The sequence below is a fragment of the Loxodonta africana genome, chromosome 5, assembly GCF_030014295.1.
Source record: "Loxodonta africana isolate mLoxAfr1 chromosome 5, mLoxAfr1.hap2, whole genome shotgun sequence".
Lineage (NCBI taxonomy): Eukaryota > Metazoa > Chordata > Mammalia > Proboscidea > Elephantidae > Loxodonta > Loxodonta africana.
Genome location: NC_087346.1, coordinates 158,236,619 through 158,261,943, shown reverse-complemented (window position 1 = coordinate 158,261,943; position 25,325 = coordinate 158,236,619). Strand labels below are relative to the sequence as shown.

Genomic DNA, 25,325 nt, shown 5'->3' with positions numbered 1-25,325 from the left:
AGGGCAAAGTCACCCCTTCTTCACCCCTAGTCTCCACAGTCCATGAAGATCCACCCCGTGGGACAAGGACTTAAAGACTTGCTTTCAGCTGTTTACAAATCTCTGCTAACAAAGGGCAAGTGGTTTTCTGAAAACATGAACAAAGGGGACTCCTCAATCAGCTTCCAGTTCAGGCCTCGAGGGACAGATAGGGGCTCTCCCAACCCTGACCTCCTGACACGCGCAGCGCCCTGGAGAAACGCCCGCAGGGCAGTGGCCACAGAAGCACAGGTGTGCTGTTACCTTTCTCTGCTTGTGTCTCGCTCGCTTGGCTGCTCGGGTACTGCTGACCGGCTTGGTCTCTGAGCTGTTTATAAACTGTAACAAGTCTTCTACCTTTCGATGGTCAACAACACTTTCCCTTTCTGAGATCTGATCCGCTTTTTTAGGCTGCTCTTCTTTCCTCTTGGTCAGGCGTAAACGAAGCTTTTCCCTCATTTCTGCATAATTTCTACTTGTTGGTGCAGCTGGAGGCTAAGACAGTTAAATAAGAACACAACTAAATGAAGCTCCACGTTTTAACAATTTTGAATGTAACAATTACAGACCACACCTTTAAAAATCACTCTTATTATTCAAGTAATACGTGTTCACTGTGAAAGGAAGGCTGCAAGGTGAGCCAACGGCACGACATGCTCGCCACCAAGTCGCTGGAAGGCTGCATTTTGGCACTTACCCCCCAGTTTTTACGTACTCAGGGGAAGTCTGATAGAATATGTACATCTATGTACACAAATGGATACTTTAACCTGACAAAGAAACAATTATGTACACTGATTATTTTTCACTTATTATGATTATCCTCCCGTGACAACGGCTGGTGTCTATAGTGCCTCTGTGTCCATTTATTGCTTCCTGTCTAGGGCCAGAAAAGAAAAAAATACCTTTAACTCCACTGCCAGGTTATTTCTTATTGACTATTAAAACACACACACACGTTTAGAGAAGGCAAACAGGACTGAGGTAAGAAAGAAAAGCTACAAGCCTCGCACCTTTCCTATTGCCTCTTGCCAAAGAAGGAACCATGGCCAGCATTTTCTTATATAAAATCACTGCTCAGCAAAGGCCTGCAAGTACATACAGCCGATACCCGTCATTCTCAGTAGCTACGTTCTACACAGGTGCTGTGGACGCCAACATAGTGAATACCTAACCAGCCTCCTTCACCCTCACCCGGGAAAGGCGTGCGTGTCGGGCAACTCAAGTTTTCTGCTGTGCTGCTCACGTCCGCGAGGGACCGTGGAAGCCCCACAGGTATTGATTTGGGTTGTAAATGTTCAAGAGTAGGTGAATTCCTAAATACGGAATCTACAAATAATAAGGATCAACCGCATGTGTTCTAATATCCTCATACTGAAATACGAGGAATCAAACTGTACACACAGAAAACTGTTGCAATTGGCTACGTGGTATTCCACTGTGTGGCTGTTCTGTAACTCAGCAATATCTTACTGTTTGGCATTCAGTATGTCCCCCACCTCACCAACTATTTAAAAAAACACAAATGAAGAAAAAAAATGCAGTGATGAAAATCCTTTTAGCTAAATCTCTGGACCAGTATTTAATTATTTCTTGAGGATAAACATAACCTACCAGTGGAACTGCTGGTTCAGATCATATCTTGATTTTAACTGTAGAGCAAATGGTTTTACACATAACATAACCATACCCTGATTCTACTCTAATTTAAGTACAACATGCAATTTAAAAACATTCATCCCTGAACACGCATTTGGCTTCTTCGGGAAACTCAGAAAACACGCAGGAGGACCTGCCCCTTCCCCTTTGCCCCCACCCCTCACATGGAGCCCTGACTGTTGGGGCAGCACCCACACCCCATCACGGACGGAGCCGTAAGCAGCACTTACCCCGTCCCTCGTGTGGGCCCCAAGTGGAGGGGACACTTACCCCATCCCCACGTGGAGCCCTGATCAGCAGGCTGACACTTACCTCCCCTCCCGCATGGAGGCCTAAGTGGGGGGGATGGCACTTACCCTGCCCCCAGTGTGAGTCCCAACTGGTGCTCTCACATGGAGCCCTGAGTGGGGGACGGCACTTATGCTACCCCTGGGTAGGGCCTCAAATGAGAGGGATACTTACCCACCCTGGTGTGGAGCCCCAAGTGGGAGGGACACTTACCCCACCCCGTATGGAGCCTCGAGTGGCGGGGGGGGACACTTATCCCTCCCCCACATGGAACCCTAAGTGGGGGGGACACTCACACTGCCCCCACGTGAAATGGAGCCCTGGCTGGGGGACATTTACCCCACCCCCACATGGAGCCCTGAGTGGGGGACACTTACCCTGCCCCCGCATGGAGCCCCGAGTTGGGGGGACACTTACCCCGCCGTGGCCGAAGAACTCACAGTAGCAGCAGTCACAGTACTTGCCCTCCTTCTGGTTGGTGGAGGTCGAGGTGCTGGAGCTGTGCTCGGAACAGCTGTCCTCGTCTGCACTCTCGTCCCCGTCATCCTGCTGTGGGTCGTAGACCCCGTTCTCACACCGATGCCCTTCACAGTCAGGGTCGCTGCAAAGGCGCACAGGCTGGTAAGCGAGCAGACCGCCCCGCAGGACCACGACGCAGCAGCACGCCCCGCCCCACAGCACCTGCCACGCGCCTGTTTCCCAGAGCAGTGGTGGGTGCAGAAGGCCAGTGGCGGCCACAGTCACACAGGAAGGGCGATATGGGGATGTGGGCGAGGTGGACTCAGCACCAGGGCTTTACAGAAAATAAACACCATGCGTACCAGGCAGGCGTCTCGCTCAGGAAAGGCTTGCGGCACGGTGTCTGCTCTCCGCGACGGCCCCTCCCACCACCACTTCAAACAGGGGGCTCAAAGGGAGGGCTGTCAAACAGGGGAGTCCAAGGGTAGGGTGGTTTTCTTTGTAAACTCCTGGGTGTTTGTCACCTGGTGCTTCTCTAGACACACTTTACACATTTGCCTCTGATTCTATTCAATGTACAACAAATACAGCTTAGGGCCACGCCAGGCACACACCTTGCTGTTGCCTGTGGGCAGACTGCCCTCCACAGGGCCTGACCCTGACTGTGGCCTCTGCTGGGGTGCCCTGCCTGCCCCCCACTGCATTGTCCTGGAACAACACTCCGTTTCCGGAAGGGCCTCCAGGGCTCACCTGCACACGCTGGGAGGTGCGCTGAGGGGGCCGTCCGTGGTGGGGGGTGGGGGTGCCACAGGGGCAGGACAGAAGCTCTTGCGTGCGTCCACGAAGCCAGGAGCTGGGGTAGCAGTCTTGGGGAACGACGGGGATGTGAGATTTGCGAGATGAGGCGTGGAAGCCGGTGAGAGCGCAGCAGGAGAGAGAGAAGGAAGTGGCGCGAGCCCTGTGGGGCTGCTCCTTGGCGCGGCTGGGGCCGAGTGTCTGGGGTCCTCCTTGCTGATGCCGTGGAAGACCTCACCTGTGTTTAAAGATGCCACGAGAGTCACTTCTGATGGCTGAAGAAAAGACATCAGTCATCCATATTTTTCTTAATGAAAAAATTTTCACCAACTTTTTGTTTGGGAAATATTCTGACCTACAGGCAATCTGAAGGAACAACACATGAGCACCCCTAAGCCTTACCTAACATCCTTGGTTGCTGACACTTTGTCATGTTCATGGTATTTCTCATACCCACTTTTTTCTTGGTGTAATATTTGGAAGGAAGCTGTATTCACCCCTAAGCACTGCGGTGTGAGCCTGAGAAGACAGCCTTTTCTCTGTGTGATCACAGTACCATCGCCACGTCAAGGCATTTACCAGGGACACAATGTGACTGCCTAATGTGCAGTCCGCGCTCACGCTTCCAATTATCCCAAGTGTCCTTTTCAGCTTTTTTCCCAAACCCAGCCTCTTAACCATTTTTTCTCCCCCTTTCACTACACTGACGTTTTTTTGAGTCTGGGCCAGCTGCCCCACAATCTGATTTCCCTGTCTCCTCGTTAATCAATTTAGGTAGATTCGTGTGAGTCATTTTTGGTGTGAATCCACCCAGCTGCAACAGGGAGCACCTCTGTCCATTGGTCCATGCTGGTGCGGATGCGTCTGCTCACATACTGCTGACCAGTCATGTGAGGGCCGTGCTCTCAGACTGTGGATCAAGCGCGTTCCCAAGCGGATATCCAGAGGTTTCAACGTCACAGGTGGCACTTACCTGAATCAATGATGGCTGCGTGATGGTGACTTCTGCGTCCCTACTTCTCTGATGCTGCTAGTGGCCGGCAAGCTTCTGCAAAGAGCAGCCTGCACACCCTACTCCCTCCCGCGTGTCCTCACAGGTCCTCTGGTCCCTGACTTTATTTAGTATGCTACAACCCATCTTGTCTTCCTGACACAGCTTCCAGTGAAGGCCTCCTTGTGCCCAAAAGGTAACGACAGCCTCTCTCATCACAGAACAACTGGTACAGAGGCCCTCCAGATACTGCATCGCAGAGCCTCAAGGGACCACCACTAAAATTCCCACCCGAGTCCTAACTACCACACTCTTTGCAGGTGAGTAACTTTGAGGACATTCACACCTCTGGCTAGGCCAATGACAAAGAAGGAACCAAAAAGGCAGAACAACGGCCAGGACCCCAGCAGCCGGCAGCCTTACCTATGGAAGGCGGTCTCTTGGACGACACCTTGAACTGGCTGTTGCTGGACTGCACTGTGGTGGCCGTGCAGGAGACGGAGGATGTGGCAGACGAGGTTGCCATGACAACTTTGTTAGCGTCCATAAAAGCATCCTGGAAATTGTACAGGCATTTCTTCTTTGCAGCATTTTTTTTCTCTTTACTATCCGAGACTGCAGGTGTGTCACTGCTAGATGGAGGTGGAAGGGCTTCAGGCCTTGTTTCTGAGAGCGTTGCCCCTAACAGATCACTCCCTTCAGAGAAGAACGGGAAAATTAAGGCTCCAAAGAGACATAAAATTTAGCCAAAACCTAAAGAACATGCTGCTGACTAAACGTTAACGCTGGGGCTGCTACTGGAGCTGGGGTTCCAGGGATAGTGCTAGTCAACTAGCTCTTCATCTAAGACAGATTCATTGAGCACCTACTATGTGCCAATTCCCGTGCTAGGTGCTTTTCAAAAGTTATTTCATTGAATGTCTTGAAACTAACTTCTGAGGTCAGTACTATTATTCTTATCCAAAAGATGAAGAAACTGAGGCTCAGAGAGGCTAAGCAACTTGCCCAAGGTCACACAGCTAGAAATCCTTCCCAAGCACAGATCAGGATGCACAGTCCAGCTTGTTTTCTGAGCACATGCAGGGGCTGGGAGAGACCCCCGCAGGCTCCCGCCACATGAAAACAGATGAGGCGTGGGTGCTGGCCCCTCTTGAGTGTACACTGGCCCTGCCACTGCGGTAACAGCTGAGCCTCAGCAGCTGAGGCCATGTGGGAGGGGTGCGGGGGAAGCTGTCTGAGGGGACAGGTCCCATGTAGGGTCAGTGCAGGCATCAGAGGACGGAAGGCAAGTCCCAGGACTTGAGCTGCCTGTGCCCCACCTCCTGTGCATGGGGTTTGGGTCTGGTGGTCACCACTGCTAGGAAGCCAAGTTAATGTCAAAAGCCAAACTCAGAACCCTGGAGACACAGCCCTTAGTAAGGGGGGGTGGGGGGAGAGGCCCCAATAGGGGCGGGGCTGAGGGAAAGGCTCACTGTGCCTCCAAGCACCATGCAGCCCACAGCCTGCTCTGCTCAGTGAGCGCGGTGGGCCAGCCTGGGCAGACTCGCGGGGACGGAGCGGGATGGCGGGGCCCATGGGGCCCCCACTAGACACAGAGTCCAGGGCGAGACACAGCCCAGACCCGCTGCATGCCGGCTCTGGACAGCTCTAGGCCTTCTACCGGAAGGCAACAACAATGGTGGCAGTCTACTCAGCTCGGGTTACTTTAAAACTTTTTAAGAAATTTTTAACAAATTCCTTACCAGAAATTGTATCTGGCAAGAAAGTGCCAGGATTCCAGTTCTTATCATTCATCACTTCTGATCCCCAAAGACTTATAAATTTAGAACTATTCCACTCTGGAGTATTCCCAAAACAGCTCGGATAAATATGGTCTTGAAGAGATGCACTGAATACCTGATGCTTATTTGTGTGATTCTGAACAGGTGCTGGCGGTAAAGCCTACAAAAAAAAATGTTCTAATCACATATCAAAATTAATATTCTGTTCACCTACGTCGTTACGCTACAAGCAGACGCGTGGTCACGGGCGCCGGTGCCCGTGTAGGGGAGCATTTCACAAAGTGCTGGCGTGAGGTGTTTCTAAGTTACATCACACATCAGATTCCAACCGGACAAGGGTTTGAAAGCAGCGATGCCTCAAGGAACACACCTGAACAAGCTTGCGACAATTTGGTAATGTCTAATGGTCCTCCCTCATCACACTTCCGACATGGTCCACTTGCAGAAGATCTGCTCCTGTGGCTTATTCTCCATCTGACATGTTAATGATCGTTGCTAAAAAGTCAGCTTTGGAATCACTGATGAAAATGGTAAATCCTGTTCCCTGTTCTCTTACGCGTGGGGGAGGGTACCACTTAGGTCTGAAGAACTGACCGGGTCTACGCCGAGCTCTGAAGCCGAGGCTGCTGCCCAGGAGCCACCTCGTCACCACATCCCCTTGGGGCCTGCTGGGCGGACCCTGGTCTGGAGGCACCAAGGGAGGGTGACGAGGGAGGGTGACGGTGGCCCAGCGGCCACCTCAAGTATTGCCTGAGTGGCCAGCTGCTCGGGCCCGCCCTCCCCCTCCACCCCCAGGCACCAGGCCCTGTCTGTTTACCTCCTAGGAGCTCCTGAGCGTCCGCTTCTGGGCAGCTCCACTGCCTCCATCTGCACTAGCGCAATAGCCTCCACATTTGCACTCGGGCCTCTTCCCAATCCACCTCCTCACAGCAGCCAGAGTGATCTTTTTTGAATGTAAATACGATCATGTCACTCCCCCGCTTAGAAGGCGGCAATGGCTTCCCACTGCGCGTAAGATAAAATCCAAAGTCCCTAACGTGGCCGAGAGGACCTACGGAGCCCGGCCCCCGCTAGGCTACCTCGGCTACCTCTCGGCCCTTGAGCTCTCTAGCTCCTTCTCAACCCCACATTGTGCTCCACTCAGGCCTCAGCCTACACAGCGCTGCCCCAGAGAAGCTGCTTTGCCCTTGCTCCCTCCCTCCCCAGCCCAGGGCCCACAGAACACACTGAAACCCAAACTTCTCCCTCTGAGCATGTACCACAGCTCTAATTCAAGGCTCACTGTATACCTACTGGTTTCAGCTTCCAAATTACATAAGCATCATGAAGGAACCGAACATTTGGGGGCTGCTGGCCCTCGCTGTTCCCAGCCATGTGTCAACGCTAAGCACACACTTTTTTCCTCAACAGGTATTTATTTATTGCAAGAACAAAGGAAGGCCCAGATACAGACCCTGCCCTAGAGGATGACCCTCAGTTGCGGCAGACAGGAGCAGTGAGTGCTATAAACTCTGGTGGGAGGGTTTGGGAAGGATTCCCAAGAGCGGTGACACTTCAGCAGATCCTGAGGGCTCAGGCTTGGGGGGAGAGGGTGGCAGGGAAGAGGCCTGGAGGACAGGGATGGCACGTGTATGTGAACAGCAGCACTGCTCAGATGGGTGAGGACTGGGTGCCCTTCAGCTCTGCTTGGCTGCACTGAGAACACTCCAGGGCAAGAGCAGTGGGGGCCAAATTAGGGGCAACTCTGTATGACTTTTGTCCTGAAGGGGGTAGGGACCCACAGAGGGTTTTATGTAGCAGAGTGACAGGATCTGACGGTTTTTTGCGCAATATCAGCTGGGAGAAACACGGTAGGTGAGCCAGAGGGTGAGCGATTACGGAGTCAGTCAGGGGACACACAGTGATGACGCAATGGGGTGAAGGCGGAGAGGAGAGGGTGAACCCTGGTGCTACCAAGACGACAGCTACCGGCTGAACGTCTAGGTCAGTAATTACTGTGTGTGACCTCAGGCAAATTATTCAGTCTTTTTGGGCTTTAGTTTTCTCATCTGTAGTACCTACCTCAGGGGTGGTGGTAAGAATAAACAGACAGCATATACTGAGGGTCTGGCACACTATCTAACCCGAAGTAAGTGTTCATGAGTGCTAAGGAGGGTTATCATCGTTTTACACGACTGCATTCCCTGAACAGAAAGGAAGAAACAAGCAAACAAAAAAACGAGCTCTAGCCAGTGCTCTGAACGCAGGGATGAAGTTGGGAGTAACCTGGGGCTGGGATGACTTAGGGCACCCACTGACCGGGAAAGGACTCAGCGAGGAGAATGAGGGGAGGGGAGTCTGGAGCAGACATCTTAAGACTGGAAACCCGAAAAAGACAGGTCTTCCTGTTTCTGTGGCCACCAAGGATAAAAGCAAGGGCCTGATATTATTTTGGCAGGGGAGTCCCATAGGGCAAAGAGCAAGGAAGACAAAAAAATCGTGTTTCAAGAGATACCAGTTTCTACAAAGGAGTGATAAGCTAAGTGCTGCCTAGCTAAGAGGGAAGTGATGACAAGTAGGGACTATATAGGAGCGGCAGAAATTCCTGACAGATGTAAACCAGTCAGCGTCCTCGCACTGCATGCCTCTGGGTTTCAGAGCAGCTCCCCCAAGCTGGTCCAGCTGGTAAACTCTGAACAGCAGAGGCAACGCCAGTGCTCTGAAGCTACTTAAATATTTATCAAGAGCCTCCTAAGAGAGGTCGTCAGTTGTCTGCTTTTAATACGTGGATGTCACGGCTCAGGGCCGGCTGGCCACTCTGAATGGACAGCTGGTGTCCAGAGGGCTCTTGTTCACCCTTCAAAGCCCCATCTGCCGTTGTCTCCTCTGCAACACCATTCCCTGCGCTCATTTCAACAGTCCCCCTCTTTGGTGTTACTCTTACTTTGCAGCTACAGTTTCTATTAGGACCTGTCATAGTTTCTAGTTTTTTAAATTTATTATTATGCTTATTATTTTGTCTTCTCCTTAGACTGCAGGCGCATCGAAAACAGGGACCAGGATTGACTAATTCTTGTTTTCCTAGCATGTAGCACAGGGCCTGGCACATACTAGATGTTCAATAAATGCTTGCTGAGCAGGATTTAGCTGAGAAGAATAAAGCAGCATGACTGTGCAGGGCAGGTGTTCTATAGGAACGCATCTACAAAACAGTAATGTTGGAAACTTAAGTTAATGACTCTACAATTCCATATATATACTTCTTCAGAAGCCCATCTGTTCAAAAGCAATTCTAGTTGTAGAGACAAAAGGCAGAAACGAGGAGGGGTCAGTAACAACAAGTTGTATTTTTATAAACAATTCTGCACAAAATGCCTACTGACCTCAACAGCTTAAGGGTCTTCTTCAGGAAAAGAAAGTATCTGTCAACTAGACCATTCTTGGGTCACATAAGTACAGCAACAATTTAGCCATAAAATAAGTCTCTCAAATGGATAATGCAATTGAATTAGAACACTGATTTCACTCTTTATACAAATACACAAAGCTTCAATTAACAGTGGTTTTAAATTGTCTTCCAACGTTGACACAAAGAAGTTATTCACAGGAAAGCAAATTTTTGCTCTAAGTGATACCTCTGACACAAGCTCAAACAAAGACAGATGCTTTCATGAAGTACACATTCCTGCACCTCTCCAGACACCATGGGCCTGTGTGCTCAAACATGAGCCAAGAGAGAGGAAGACCAAGTCAGGAGGTGCACGCACACTGGAGAGAGGCGTCCAACACTGCACATTCAAACAAAAAGGGGCTCTAACTATACCCCAGCTAACCAGAAAATGAAGATGGCTGACTATTCTGCATTACTGCTCAATTGAGGTTTTTCAATATTTCTCCCAGAGATGATAAAGAGGCAGGAAGTACCACCTTTGCTTTGGCCTTGCTATTTCTCAGGCCCAAAGAAATGAACAGTACCTCTAAAATAGGACACAGACCAAAGATTATGATACCATCTCCAAATTGGAACAGATTTATGTCCCTGTTTTTACAATTAAAATAAAGACAGATTTTTTTCAACAGAAATAATGAAAGCCTGTGGACTATCTTCCAAGTAGTAAGTAAAAATAACTATCGATCTAGAATTCTATACTCGGCAAAGCAAATCATTCAAGAGCAAAATAAAGACATTTTCAGACAAACTAAACCAGAGTTTTACCAGAATTAAATTTTTACTTAAGGAACTTCTAAGTGATATACTCCGATGAAAAAGTAAAATGTCCCATAAGTATGGTCTGAGACTTAAGGATGGTGAGCAAATAAAATGGTAAGCACATAAGTAAATTTAAACACTATCTGTATAAAATAATGGCATTACTAATAATATTGGTAATGGTGATGATAATTAAAAATAATAAAGTAGTGAGTTCAAAAAGGACCAAACTAAAATATTAGACCACGACAACACCTAAGTCTAGAAGGGCCCTGATTAAGTTAGTGTTTTAAGGTCTTCTTTATTTGGAAGCAGGGCTGAGATGTTAACTTAGGATCTGAGGGCAAAAATGCATGGTAAAATTTCAAGAGTAACTAATAAAACAGAAATAATAGAACAATATAACTTTCAAGTTAGTAGAGGGGGGAAATGGTATAATGGGGGAAATCTCAAAAAACAAAAAAAGGCAAGAAACAAAAAAGGAGCATAGTTTAAAAAGCAAGAAAAAGAGAAGGCAGCAAGCATATTCCAAATACAGGTAGACCTCAGGTTACAAAAGTCTGATTTATGTACAACCCGAAGTTACGAGCCAAACCTCGTCAAGTCTATTATGTTAAAAATTCCAGGTACATACAATGGTTCGTAAAAACAAACGGATGTTACTTTGTGATGCACGTCAAAATATCATTGTTATTATCATGCTGAAGATTTTTAGTGTATCTGCGTTTCTTTAATGTTTTTTATGCACAGAAAGGTGCACTACGACAAACATCTGACTGACAGTAGATACAAATTGTACTGACTTATGTACAAATTCAACTTAAAGACCGGCTTAGGAAAGAACTCGTTTGTAATCCGGGGACTGGACTGCCTGTGCATCAATAAGCACAACTAATATAAATGAGCTAAACTGCCTCATTAAAACAGGGATGGTCAGACTAGGTGAAAAGAAATATGCTGTTAAAAGAGACATACCTAAAACATAAAAACAAAGAAAACTTAAAAGCAAAAGGATGGCAAAAAGGAAATTCAATACAAATATAGAACAAAATTAAGTTGGAATAATCAAGCTGATTCAAGATAATTCATATCACGTACACCTTCAGGTAGAAAGAAATCAACAGATGAACCAGAAAGATCTAAAATTCTGTGTGTAGGCCCTTAGAATCTCAAGGGGGAAAAAACGATGTGTAAAAAAACATTAAATTAAATTCCATGGCACTTAGGCTTCCAGTCTCAGCTCCAACACGTAAAGACTTTGGAAGTTTCATCCTTACAATAAGAAAAAGCTTGACAAACTGAAAACCAATAACCTTTCTTGGACCCATGAGAGAACTGGCTTGCAGGGCAAACTGCTGCTCTGAAATCTGGAGAGACAGAAGAACCCACAGTCACAGCAGTTATCTGCTTACCTGAAGCAGAGAAGCTGGAGCCATAAACTGGCAGGAACACATAATGATAATTTTCACCAACTGCCAGAGACTAAGTGTGGACCATGTGAGAGTGAGAAACTCCTGGAGCTGCAGTTTTAGGGGGATCCCCACACTTTCATGGGTTTTACTTCCAGGAACCCCACCAAGTTCTCATGGTAAAGGTCTGAGAGAGACGCCCTTGTGGGATATTTCATAACAAAGGCTCCAAAATAACAACAAGTGAATTGCAAGAGCTGCAAGACACACTCTTCTCTAAGGGGGGTACTCAGGGAAGCAAGACACAAACACAAACACAAACACAAACACTAGAGAAGTATGAAGCCTCTTGCACCTACAGCTACAGCAAACATTAAACAAAGCCCAACTCCTAGTCAGATTAATATAAATTCCCACGCTAGAAGTCTGTTTACCTCAGTTCATATTACCCAATACAAGATGTCTGACTTTCAACAAAAAATTGCAAGACATGCCAAAGGGTAAGAAAAAACACAGCCTGAAGAGACAAAAGCCAGCATCAGAACCAGACTCGCATATGGCACAGGTATTAGAATTATCGGATGGGAAATTTAAAATAACTATGATTAACATGGAGGCCTGGTGCAGAGTGGTTAAGAGCTTGGCTGCTAACCAAAAGGTCAGCAGTTTGAATCCACCAGCCACTCCTTGGAAAACTTATGGGGCATTTCTACTCTCTCCTATAGGGTTGCTATGAGTCGGAATCAACTCAATGGCATCGGGTTTGGTTTGGTTTTTTGGATGATTAACATATTAAGGGCTCTAACAGAAAAAGCAGACAACATGAAAAAACAGACAAGTAACTTAAGCAGAAAGATGAAAATTCTAAGAAAGATTTGAAAGGAAATGCTAGAAAACAAAACCACTATAAGAGCAATGAAGAATGCCTTTGAAGGGCTCATCAGTAAACTGGACAAAGCTGAGGAAACAATCCGTGAGCTTGAAGACAGGTCAGAAACTTTTCAAATCAAGACAAAAAGTGAAAAGAAAAAAAAAAAAATTAATGCCCCTCCCCCCCAAAACCAAAAAGAACAAAATATCTAAGAACTGTGGGACAATTTCAAAAAGCACAACATGTGTGTAACTGGGATACTAGGAGGAGAAGAGAGAACAGAAAAAATACTTGAATAATGGCCAAGACCTTTCCAAAATTAAGGACAGACACCAGAGCAAGAAGGTCAGAAAACACCAAGCAGAATAAATAACAAAAAACTACAACTAGGTAAATATTCAGGGGCAGAAAACCGAAGACAAAATCTCGAATGTAGCCAGTGAGGGAAAACCTCCTTCCTTATAGTGGAGAAGGATAAGAATTACTACAGGTATCCCGTCAAAAACCACGCAAGTAAGAAGATAGTGGAATAAAGTATATTTAATGTGTTTAAAGAAGAGAACCAACCCAGAATTCAGTATCCAGTGAAATTACCCTTCAAAAGTAAAACAAAATAGCTTACTTGTCTTATTCTTAATTTATCTAAAAATGATTGTTTAGAATAATAACCACAGCACATTGTGTGATTATAAAATATGGATAAGTGAAAATGATGATGATGTCACAAGAGATGAGAGGGAGGCCCTGGGAATGCCCTAGATGAAGCATGAGACGTGAAATAACGTTATCTGAAGATAAATTTAGTGAAGTTTAACACATACAGTGTAAACTCTAGAGCAACCACTAAAAATACTTTTAAAAGTATAATTGCAAGTTAAGGGAGGAGATAACATGTAATATAAAATGCTCATCTAAAAGCAGAGAGGCATAAAAAGCCTGGAAAAAAAAAAAAAAGGACACAAAGAACAAGGGCAAGAACAGAAACAGTTACATATATGGTAGATATTAACCCTATTATATCAATAATAAAAAATGTGAATGGTCTACATACACCAATTAAGAGACAGAGACTATCTATGAGAGTGGATAAAAAGACAAACCCCAATATATACTGCCTACAAGAAACCCACGTTACGTATAAAGATACAGGTAGATTAAAAGTAAACAGAGTAAATTACACTATGTTAACACTAATCAAAGGAAAGCTTTGATTAATTCATTTAATTAATTTCAGACAAAGCAGGCTTCAAAGCAAGGAAAATTATCAGGGATAAAGATGGGCATCACATAACGATAAAGGGGTCAGTTCTTCAGGAAGACATAACATCCTAAACGTGTATGCACCTAGCAACAATAGAACATCAAAATACATGAGGCAAAAGCGACAGAACGGAAAGGAAAAAGAAATGAATCCACCCAGTACTACAGTTGGAGACTTCGCCACCCTGTCAGGAACTGAGAGATCAAGCAATCAGAAATCAGTTAAGAACACATTGACCTGTCAATCAACCTGATCTAACAGACGCTGATAGAACACTCCACTGAACAAAAGCAGAATATACATTTTTCCCAAGCTCACATGGAACATTCTTCGAGACACCACATTCTAGGCCATAAGGTACACCTTAACAAATTCAAGAAAACAGAAATCATACAAAGTATCTTTTTGGATCACAATGGAATTAAACTAGAAATAAATAACAGATAGCTAGAAAATCCCCAAATATTTGGAAATTAAATTCCATGGGACCATTTTTATTCTATTAAGTCATTATTATACTTTTCACTTCCAACTATATTTAACTTTTAAATAAACTATATCTCAACATATAAATTAAAAGTATCATTGGTAGTAAGAAATTTGAAAAGAGTCTTCAAAATATCAAAATGTTTTCAAGAAAATAAAATTTTCATAGTACTCATTCTAAGCATTTGAGGTATTAAATATATGCCCACAATGGCCAAGGTATGAATTAAAACTACTATGAAATAAAGTCTTAAAAGAGTTCATTAAGATTTCACCAGGACAGAAACTCTGTACAGCCCCAGCAATGCAGAAATGGCTGCAGACACAGAGGCAGGTCAGAAGCGCCTCAACGCAACGGCTACCCCATCTTCAGCACCCATCTTTGCCTGCCACCTTTGAATTGGCCTCAACTGGAAGCCTTATATTTCAAACATTACAACAACAATCCACTGTCATCTGATATAACTGAAGATAAGTTTGTGTCATCGAAACACAGCGCATTCATTCTCTAGAAGGGGCTTCTACCAACTCCCACGGGCTTGTTAACACATTGTGTCATCACGACACACACATCCATAGCGTTTCAGCTAACTCGAACAAACTCAAACAACACTGCTTATTGCAAGATCTGCTAAGTATTTTGCCAATTAAATCTCATCTTTCCAAATAAAAATGTCACCCAGCTAATGTATTTTGAAATGAACTGATAAACATTTTTGGCATTAATAGCAAAGTGTCAAAAAAAGGTTAAAAATCATAAATTCCAAAATCTCTATATTACGTCCATCACACACGTGGCTTCAGCTCCATTATCTGCCTCCCTACCCATGAATCCTTCACATCTATCTACTAGATCAGAGCTTAACAGGTATAAAATAAATAGATACTAGATACAAATAATGCTTCTAAAAAATGTTTTTCTTCTCTTTTTACCCTTATGCAGACTACCCATAACTTTCTGAGAAAAAGCCAAAAATCATGTCAAAGAATTGATTTTTAAGTAAGCTATGGAATCCCAATAGTCTTTAGGAATACTCGATTTCACTAGTTCATTTAAAGATTTTTAGGAAACAGATTCTTGAATAGTTTATACCAGAAAAGAAGTACAACAGAACATTCTATAATCTTCACCTGAGGCAGTTCCTTTGTGCTAGAAAATAGAGCTCCAGTCAGGTCAGAATAAGGTATGCACAGCATCCTAATCTCACACATTCAACCAAGAGAAAAGAGCCTATAGGTTACGCAGACCATGAAAACAGCCTGGTTTTAAATGCATACCTGAAAACTGCTGTTTAAAAATGTCCTATCAATAGACATCATAAAAATGTCCAGAGTGAGCAACATTCAATCTGATAAAATTTAAGTATAAATCACGATAGTACTGAGTATTCATAAAGGAAAGTGACTGATTCTATTCTATTCTAAACCAGTGGTTATTGATCTCCCACCTGGGTCCCTCCCATCCAAACAACAAACCCCAGGTATGGGCTACAGACTCCCACTGGTAATGTGAGCTTGTTCCCAGCAATGCTTCCTGGGAAAGGAAGACCAACGTGTAGCTTCGAAAAGCCCATTCTGTGCCATGTTCTTCCTTTCCTTCCCAGTTGAGAATCACTGTGACAAATAGTAAATTAGCAGAGTTTGGGGGAAATTTTGATTAATTACCACTACCATTGAATCGAAATCAGTGGTAGAAAAAAAAAATCAGAATTCATGATAAGAGTCAACAAAGGTCAGTTTAAAACAGCTAGAGAGGCAAAGCCAAAAGCCAGCTAAGGTACAAAAATGAAATCAACCTAAAAACTTCCCTGCAAAGCTGAAGGGACCATACACAGCATGGGGTCCTCCGAATACACAAAAATCAAACACGTAGGTTTTGGAGATCCTCACTCTATTTCTTGCAAAGGCTTTTAGCACCATGGTTTCCGGCAGGCTCCACGCTGCCTGCCCTCTAGCTACCTCTCGGTCAGCCACACGGCATCACAGTTTTCTACTGCACTGCTGCTCTCCCAATGGCCAACACAGGGTCAGGACAAAGGTTCTGCTATGCAAAATTTACCAAAGTCTTCCAAACTAAAGTAGAAAATAGCAGACTTTTCACTCCAGAAGCAAAATATAAGATGGGTTTGGACTGTTCCTCCTTTAAGCTTTGTGTTTCTAAAAGCCCTTAGTTTTTGTGCTTAGAATAGAGAATCATTTAACAGAGCCTGAAAAAAAAACTTTTTTTTTTTTTGTAGAACCCAGCCAGTGTTAGGGAATCCATCCTATATTCAAACAATTTTACCCATCTCATTAAGAAAAAGAACCAGGTCACTGGGACTCGGAGTTGAGAGAATGGGAATGACGCCCAGGTAGACAGAAGCCACGTCCATGAAGTATCCCTGAGTATAACCTGTTATCACCAGCATCACCTGAAAAACTCTTTACAGTCTAGTTAATTCTGAATAAACAAGCCATGACTTCCTTTTTTTTTTTTTTTTCAATAACTGGGTTTACAACTCTAAAGATTCAAATTCCAAGAGCTTAAGAGATTATGGTAAAAGAAAACATTTGCAGACCTTCCTATCAAAAGCAGATGCTGTCCCATTCAAGTTGCCAATTTATAGATTTCTGTCTTTTTAAATATGTGCTCCTATAAGCTCTAAGCAAGGGGTGACACGCGGGCCCTCTCTGACCTGACTTACCTTACTGTGCGTGAAGGGGGGCGCAGTATACAAGGTGGGGTGGATAAGAGGGCGAGGCAGATGTGGGATGGTATGCAAAGGTACGTGTCCATGGATATGGGGGTAGAGGTGAAGTGCAGGGTGTGTAGGCTTCTCGGGGCTCAGGAACTGGTGGCCAGAAGGAAGAGCTCCTGCTGTTGTTGCTGATGCCGTCAGCCCAGAGGCTTCTTGTTTACAGACATGACATTCACAAGTGTTCTGAGCTTGTTCAGCCTGAAAGGAGAGAAAAAATAGTACTGGCTTAGATCTGTAATAGGTACCTGCTGAAAATGACAAATAAAAGTTGCAGAGCAGTTAGACAGCAAACACAAAGGAGCAGGGCTCGTCCCGATTCCCCGAGTAGACCAGGTCCCTCCCTGAGAGGAAAAATGAGGGGTTCCAAGATACTGGGACTGAAGAAGCCTGTAAGGGCAAGATGAGCACCTTGGCCCCCTGCTGGGTATTTGCTGAGGTAGAAGCCATAGGAATCTGTGTCCTGTGCCTATCTGAGCACGGAGAAAAGAATAGGAAAGAGAGCACAGTGAAAAGGGGAGAGCTGTGATCAAGAAAAACAAAACCATTAGATGGTTATACTCCACTGGGATCACACTGCTTGACCAACAGTTACACAGAGATTTGTCAAAATGTGAGCAGAGAGGTAAGACTTCCAGTTATGGTGAAGAGGCCAGTGAACCCTCTCTCCCAAAACAAATGTAAAACTTAACAAAACTGCCCAGAACAACCATTTTGAGACTCTAGAAATCAACCAAAGTCTAGAACAACAGGGGTCTAGCCTTCCTGCCTGGAGCTGTTCCACTCGCGAGGGCTCCCCTCCCAGTTTAATCAGCAGAAATAGCAGCCCCACCAGAGCAGAGTGCCTGCTGACAGACAGAGTGGGCTTGATTTTAGCAGACAGCAAAAGACCACTGCAATGTTGTTAGGAAAAGGTGTTAGCTGGAGGCTAGGGTCCTGGCTGGCATGAGAGGTTGGCCAGAGGGAAATCTAACAGGAAGACCTGGAAAGGAGAGCATAATGGAAGAACTGCCTATCTCTCCACACATCACTAACTGATTACAAGATCACAGCACACGTACAGGGGAAACCTGAAAGCCCAGAGGAAAATTAGCACCTGGGTTGACTTGACAGCTGGCTGACAATTTGGTGCATTTCCCAACCCATATGTATATGCATGAGCAAAAAGCAGAGGTCCCATGGGCTCAATGTATATGAGTGAACCTCTGCCCAAATCACTGGATGACCAATAAGCTATGGAGACACATGGCAACCTTTAGAAAGCAAAGCTTAAAAACAAAAAGAAGGAACAGCCTGAGCAGAGACCTCAGCAGCCACATAAAAATAGGTATATACAAATTCTTCAATTTAAGTTCTGGAAAATAACAAAAACAATAAAACAACAAACAACCCTCAGAGGGGACTATCAGAACGCAAGCTTACTATATTATCTAAAATGTTTGGTTTTCAACAACCACAAAAAAGCACGAAACATGCAATGAAACAGTAAAGTGTGACCCATACACAAAAAAAGAGTCAAAATAAAAAGCAGAAACTGACTGACTGAGCCCAGATACTGGATTCAGTACACAAAGATTTCAAAGAAGCCATTATACATATATTGGAAGAATGAGAAGAAACTAAGTTCATAGAATTAGAGGAAAATATGGGGACAAAGATCCAACATATAGGAAATATCAACAAAGAAAGTATACAAAGAACTAGATATAAACACTAGAGGTGAAAAATATAATAACCAAAATGAAAACTTCACTAGAAGGCCTCAACAGAAGATTTGAGATGGCAGAGACAGACTATGAACTTGAAGACAAAGGAATATAAATGATCCCATCTAAGGAACAAAAAGGAAAAAAAAAAAAAAAGATTAAAGAAAAGTAAACAGAGGCACAGAGACCTGTGGGAAAGAATCAAGAGTATCAACATATATGCAGTAAAACCCCAGAAGGAAAGTAGAGACAAAGGTTTAAGAAAAGTATAAGAAGAAATAACAGCTGAAAATTTCACCTCCCAAACTTGATGAAAAACATCAACCTACAGAACCAAGAAGCTCAAAGAACCCTAAGACAGATATGAATATACACACCTAGACACATCATGGTGAAAGTGCTGAAAGATAAAGAGAAGATCCTGAGCAGGCACAGCAACAGAAAAATGACTCATCGTGATCACAGAAACAACAATACAATTAACAGCTAACTTCTCATCAAACTCACTGAAGACCAGAGGACAGTGGAATGACATGTTCGAGATGCTAAAAGAAAAAAAAAAAAAAAAAACAACCAAGAATTCTATCTCCAACAAAACTATCCGTTAAAAATGAAGGCAAAGTAAAGACATTTCCAGACAAAAATCGAAAGAATTCATTGTTAGCATACTGTCCCTGTAATATATATTAAAGGCTGTCCTTCAGGCTTAAAGGAAATGATAGTAGACTTGAGTCAAAAGGAAGACATGAAGAAGTCCAGAAATGGTAAATAAGTTCGTAAATATCAAAGATTGTATAAATATTTTTTCTCTTCTTAGAAAACTATAAAATTCTACAAATAATTGTAACACTGTATTACTAAGTTTATGATGTATACAAATGCAATACAAAGGACAATAACAGTAAAAGGAGGAAGAAGGAAATGGAATTATATTGGAACGAAGCTTCTTCATTTTACTGAAGTTACGTCTGTATTAACCTGAAGCTGATTATGATAAGTGGTATATTGTAATTCCTAGAGCTGAAAATAACTAAAAAAAAAAAAAAAAGACTGAACAGCGAAATTAAAACGATACACTAAAAAAATTTTTTTACTACAAAATGGAACAAAAAAACATGAGATATAGAAAATAGCAAAATGACAAATGTAAATATCACTAATCAATAACTCATTAAACGTAAATGGAATAAGCACTTCAAACAAAAAACTGAGATGAAAAATTAAGACCCAATTATTTTAGATTCAGCAATAAAGTTTAAAATCAAAGATACAAATAGGTTAAAAGGATAAAAAAGGCATAACACACATACGGTAACTATAAGACAGCTGGAGTCGCTATATCTATACACAATAAAATGAACTTTAAGAAATATAACTAGAGAAAAAGAGGGACGTTTCATAATGACAAGCATCAACATACCAAGGAAATATAATAATTATAAAAAATATATACACATTCAACAACATAGTCCCAAAATGCATGAATTAAAAAACATCTAAGAAAGAAGTAACACCAATCCCACACACATTGCCTCAGAAAAGAAATACTTCCCAACTCATTCCAGGAGGCCATTTTTACCCTTGATACCAAAGCCAGAGGACATCACAAAAATTAAAAACCACGGAACAGTATCTTTTATAAACACAGATGTAAAGATCCTCTACAGACGTCAGCAAACCAATCCAGCAACACGGAAACATCGTGATCAAACAGAATTTACTCCAGGAATGCAAGGGTGTTTTAATATCCAAAAATCAACTGACGTAATACACCACAGTAACAGGATAAAGGATAAAAACTATAAGATCATCTCAAAAGACACAGAAAAGTCATTTTAAGAATCTAACACACATTCATGATAAAACACTCAACAAACTAGGAATTGGAGAAAATTTCCTCAACCTGAAAAATGGCATATATGATGCTACAGCTAGCACCATACTTAGTGTTCAAAGACTGAATGCTGTCCAGCTCAGGTTGGGAACAAGGCGACCATGTCCGCTAGTAACACTTCTAAGTCATTATTGCGCTAGAGGCGCTAGCCAACTCAATAAGGCAAGAATAAGAAATTAATGCTATCCAGACTGGAAAGGAAGATGTAAATTTGTTTTCATTCACAGACAACATGATCTTGTATGTAGAAAATCCATAGATCTAACCAAAGAGAGAGAGAGAAGCAAGAAATAAACCTACGAGAATCAATAAGCAAATTTGGCAAGGTTGCACAACATTCAAAAAAGAAATTGTATTTCTACACAATACCAGCAATTAACTAGAAAGATACACCATGTTTATAAACTGGAATATTCAATACTGTTAAGATTTCATTCTTCCTGAACTGATCAATATCTTCACACAATTTCACTGGTGAATTACATAAAATATTTAAGTCATTGCAATTCCTGTGAAAAAGCAGGCTTTTTTGTAGAGACTGCCAAAAAAAAAAAACAAAAAACAAAAGAAAACACCCATTGCCAAGGTGATTCTAAACTTATACGGAAATGTAAAACCCAAAAAACCAAACCCGCTGCCATCGAGTTATTTCCGACTCACAGCGACCCTTTGGGCAGGGCAGAAGTGCCCCGTAGAGTTTCCAAGGAATGTCCAGAGGATTCGAACTGCTGACCTTTTGGTTAGCAGCCGCAGCACTTAACCAGTACGCCACCAGGGTTTCCATGGAAATGCAAAGGACCTCGAATAATCTAAACAATTTAAGGAAGGAGCACCATGCTGGAGGACATACCTTATTCAATTTCGAAACTTACTATAAAGCAGAAGTAATCAAGACAGTACAGCATGGCTGTAAGGATATAAACAGAGATCAAATAAACCGATTTTCAACAAATGATCAAGGCAATTCTATGGGGGAAGGATCTTCATTGCAAATAGTGCTGGGACAATTAGATACCCAGCTGCAAAAAAGATGAACTTAGACCCTAACCTCACACCAAAAACAAAAATTAAGTTCAAGTGGATCATAGACCTAACTTTAAGAGCTAAAATTATGAAACTTCTAGAAGAAAACAAAGTTTTTGTTTAGGCAAAGTTTTCTTAGATATGACATCAAAAACATGCCTATTAATTTTTTTTAGTAACTTGGTATGCATTACAATTAAAACCTTTTGCTCTTCAAAAGACATCAATAAAAAAATTAACAGACATGCCACAAAGTAGGCGAAAATCATATATTTGATAAAGGATTTGTATCTATTATATAAAGAACTCTCACAACTCAATAAGAAGACAAACAACCCAATTTTTTTAATGGGCAGAAGGTACGAATGAACATTTCTCACCCCAGAACATACATTAATGGCTAATACGCATACGAAAAAATGCTTATCATCATTAACAGTTAGAGAAATACAAATTAAAGCCACGTCATGCCACTGTTCACCCACTAAACTGGCTACAATCCAGAGGACACCTGACGCCAAGTGCTGAGGATGCGCACAGCATGGAACCCTTGTACGTGTTACGGCCGGGGATGTAAAACGGCACAATCGTTTTGAAAACAGTTTGGCAGTTCCTCAAAAATCAAGTGCGTATTTACCATACGATCCACTCCAAGGTATACACCCAAGAAAAACCAAAACACGTATCTACACAGATTTACACGCAAATGTTCACGATAACATTATTCATAATAACCAAAAGCTATAAACCATCCAAACGTCCGTCACGTGGTAAAGAGATGAACACAATGTGGTGTATTCACACAACGGAATAATATCCAGCAAGTAAAAAACAATCGATACATAAAACAGCATGGATGAAACTCAAAAAGCCAGACATACAAAGCTCAACAGTGTATGATTCCACTGGGATAAAATTGGTGGAAAAGGCCAACTGATATAGAGAGAAAGCAGATTAGTGGTCTTCTGAGGGTGAGGGATCGACTTGACGGCAGCGGGCGGTGGGAGGGTGAGGGAAGGTGCAGGGACAGACTGCTGAATGGTCATGAGGAAACTTCCTGGGGTGACAAAAACCCACTGCTGTGACAGAACTACCCTAATAGCAGATTGTGGTAATGGCTGCATAACCATAAATAAAGCTGTTAAAAACATATGAATTCGCATTTTCCAAAAGTTACACGACCCCTGAGTGACACAGTAATCAGGCTCTTTACCTTAAAATTTAATGTACTAGACCGCATGGATCAGGCTGGAGAAGATGCCAAGAAACCCTATAAACCCAGAATTCAGTCAGTGTGCAAATTTATAAGAAAAGTTGGGTAAAGAAGTTTGAAAACAGGTTTATTCGAATCCCATAATCTAAAGGGAGAATTGGTATTGTTTTAGGCTTATTTTTAGAAAATAAGATCTTCCATAAAATGATACTCTTATAGCCAAAAGTTACGTGTGTTCGTCAGAAAAAGGATGGGACAGACATACTTAAGTGGAATACCACAATCCTGAATACAAACATTCAAACCTCTAATTACTTAAGTGAGCAATGCAAGAGGGGCTAAAGCAGAGGCCGTAAGCTCCGTCTCTGAACAGGAGACAGCAAGAGCATCAGATCAGTCCGCTTCCTTTGGTGCAGTTTCCAGGTGAGTTTATCAACCTTATACAATTCTTGAACATGTTATTCATGGTGATTCCAACTCTGAAGGCAGGAAGAGGAGAGGAAACTGCCCACAAGTATACGCCAATTAATAACTGGGAAGGGAACCTGGAATACCGACTCAGTCCACGTCACCAACCACTAAAATAAGGGTCATTAAATTAAGAAGTCTAATGCCACTTTCACCAAACAACATTTTTTTTAAAAGTCTAATGCCAAATTCTAAGCCAGCTAGATATAAACCTCAATATATACAATTATATATTGAAAGGGGTACAACCTCAAAGGAGACTATAGTTAATACTCATGGGACAGGATCATGTGCTATTACATAATAAACGAATACTATGCTATGCAAAGCGAGTCACTCTAAATACACAAAGAGGTCGCAGAACAGAGGCTAAAGACAACTCAGCAGACAAATGGGCAAAGGACAAAAGCTGGGCGGCAGGTGATAAGGAAAAGGAGACAAATGGCCCTTAAACATCAAAGGACACTCAGTTCTGCCCACAGAAAGTGAAATGAAAGCTGAAATCACAGGGGTTACCAATTCTTGTCTATCAGAGCTATGGTGCTCCTGCTTGTCGGGTGGGGTAGGGGGGCACGGGCCCTGTTGGTGGGGGGGCTATGGTGAATCACCCACTCCCCCTAGATGCTCTGACCCAGCAAACTCACTGCTGGTGGTAAGTCCCAAAGGTACCTCTGCTTTTCCACAAGATGGCAGATGTATAAGGGTACTCAGGAAATCGTTCATAATGACAAAAAACGGAAAACCACAGAAGTGCCCATCAGCAGGGCACTCATTAAAAACAAAAACCAACCAACCAAATGGCCACACGATGTAATACAGCGAGGTCAGTAATGGAGAACGAGGGAGTACTCTCCAACCAAATGGCCACACGATATAATACAGTGAGGTTAGTGAGGGAGAGTGAGGAACTGCTCTTGGTTCAGATGGAGAAAGGCTCTCCGGATACACTGTCAAGTGAAAAAGCAAGGTAGAAAAACAGAGTGTGTAATAGTAGATAGCCTTTTTCATAACGAAGGAAGAATATTTGTATTTGCTTAAATAAACACTGAAAGGACACACAATAAGCAAATAAAACGAGCTGCCTATTGGAACTGGGGGAGCCCTGATGGTGCAGTGGTTAAGAGCTCAGCTGCGAATCAAAAGGTCGACAGTTGAAATTCCCCAGCTGCTCCTTGGAAACCCTATGAAGTTCTCCTCTGTCCTATAGGGCCATTATGAGTCAGAATCGGGTTTGGTTTGTGGTTTTGACTGGACGAGGTACAAGGGTGGGTAGGGAAAGGAGCGAGACTTCTTAGCACTTTTTAACATCATTTTTATCTTTTGAACCATTTATTTACATTACCTTTTAAAATTAATTAAGAAGCATCTTAACCTTTTGTTCATCTTTTCATTTAAAAGTTACTTATTGAGCATCTACTTTAAAACTCTGTGTCTTTAAAAAGAATGTCCAATAAGTTAAGCTCACTTTTCATTAACAGAAAAACAGATATCCAACAGAAATAAACGTCCCCTTCTAATACCAACCTTTTCTGAAATTTTAATATTCCATCATTTTACTTTATGAAAAATCTCCCCTTGCTTTTGAACAGACTAAAAGGTCCATGACACCTAGATAATAGGGGGCTACCCTGGGGTGTTGCCAAGTCAAGGTTGATGATTACAGATTCAAGCAAGAGAAACAATATCGCAATGGAGTTATAAGTCGAACCATATTTGTTCATTTTTCTAATCTTCAGAAACTATTAGAAATGCAATAATCTCATATAACAATAAATTTCATGTTTAAAGAAACTATTAGAAATGCAATAATCTCGTATAACAATAAGTTTCATGTTTAAAGAAAATATACACACAATGCAAAACAGAAAATGTGAAAATAATAAAACTGTACCTGTGGAGCTGGGTATGACGGGGGTGGACTATCCACTTTGTCTTCCTCCTTCCCGAGGCTCCCATTTCCTAGAGCTACATCTTCCTTTGGGGCTCCTGGAGGCTCCCCGCTGCTCTCGCCGTCTGCTTCCTCATCGTCAGCTTCTGAAGAGCTACTACTGGTACTGCTTACCTGAGGGGACTTTAAAA

General features: G+C 43.0%; 1 protein-coding gene across 2 annotated transcripts in view; it reads right to left on the bottom strand.

Annotated features, from left to right (window-relative positions):
- The window catches only part of FAM193A (family with sequence similarity 193 member A), a 201,302-nt gene that overhangs the window by 29,964 nt on the left and 146,013 nt on the right, over nucleotides 1-25,325 (bottom strand). For both annotated transcript variants that reach the window (XM_064286156.1, XM_064286155.1), the window contains exons 12-18: nucleotides 25,138-25,317; nucleotides 16,892-17,143; nucleotides 5,953-6,151; nucleotides 4,634-4,906; nucleotides 3,175-3,457; nucleotides 2,383-2,566; nucleotides 283-513 (exon numbers count right to left, since the gene is read on the bottom strand). In XM_064286156.1, the coding sequence (XP_064142226.1) occupies nucleotides 283-513; nucleotides 2,383-2,566; nucleotides 3,175-3,457; nucleotides 4,634-4,906; nucleotides 5,953-6,151; nucleotides 16,892-17,143; nucleotides 25,138-25,317 (1,602 nt within the window). The remainder of the gene's footprint in view (nucleotides 1-282; nucleotides 514-2,382; nucleotides 2,567-3,174; nucleotides 3,458-4,633; nucleotides 4,907-5,952; nucleotides 6,152-16,891; nucleotides 17,144-25,137; nucleotides 25,318-25,325) is intronic.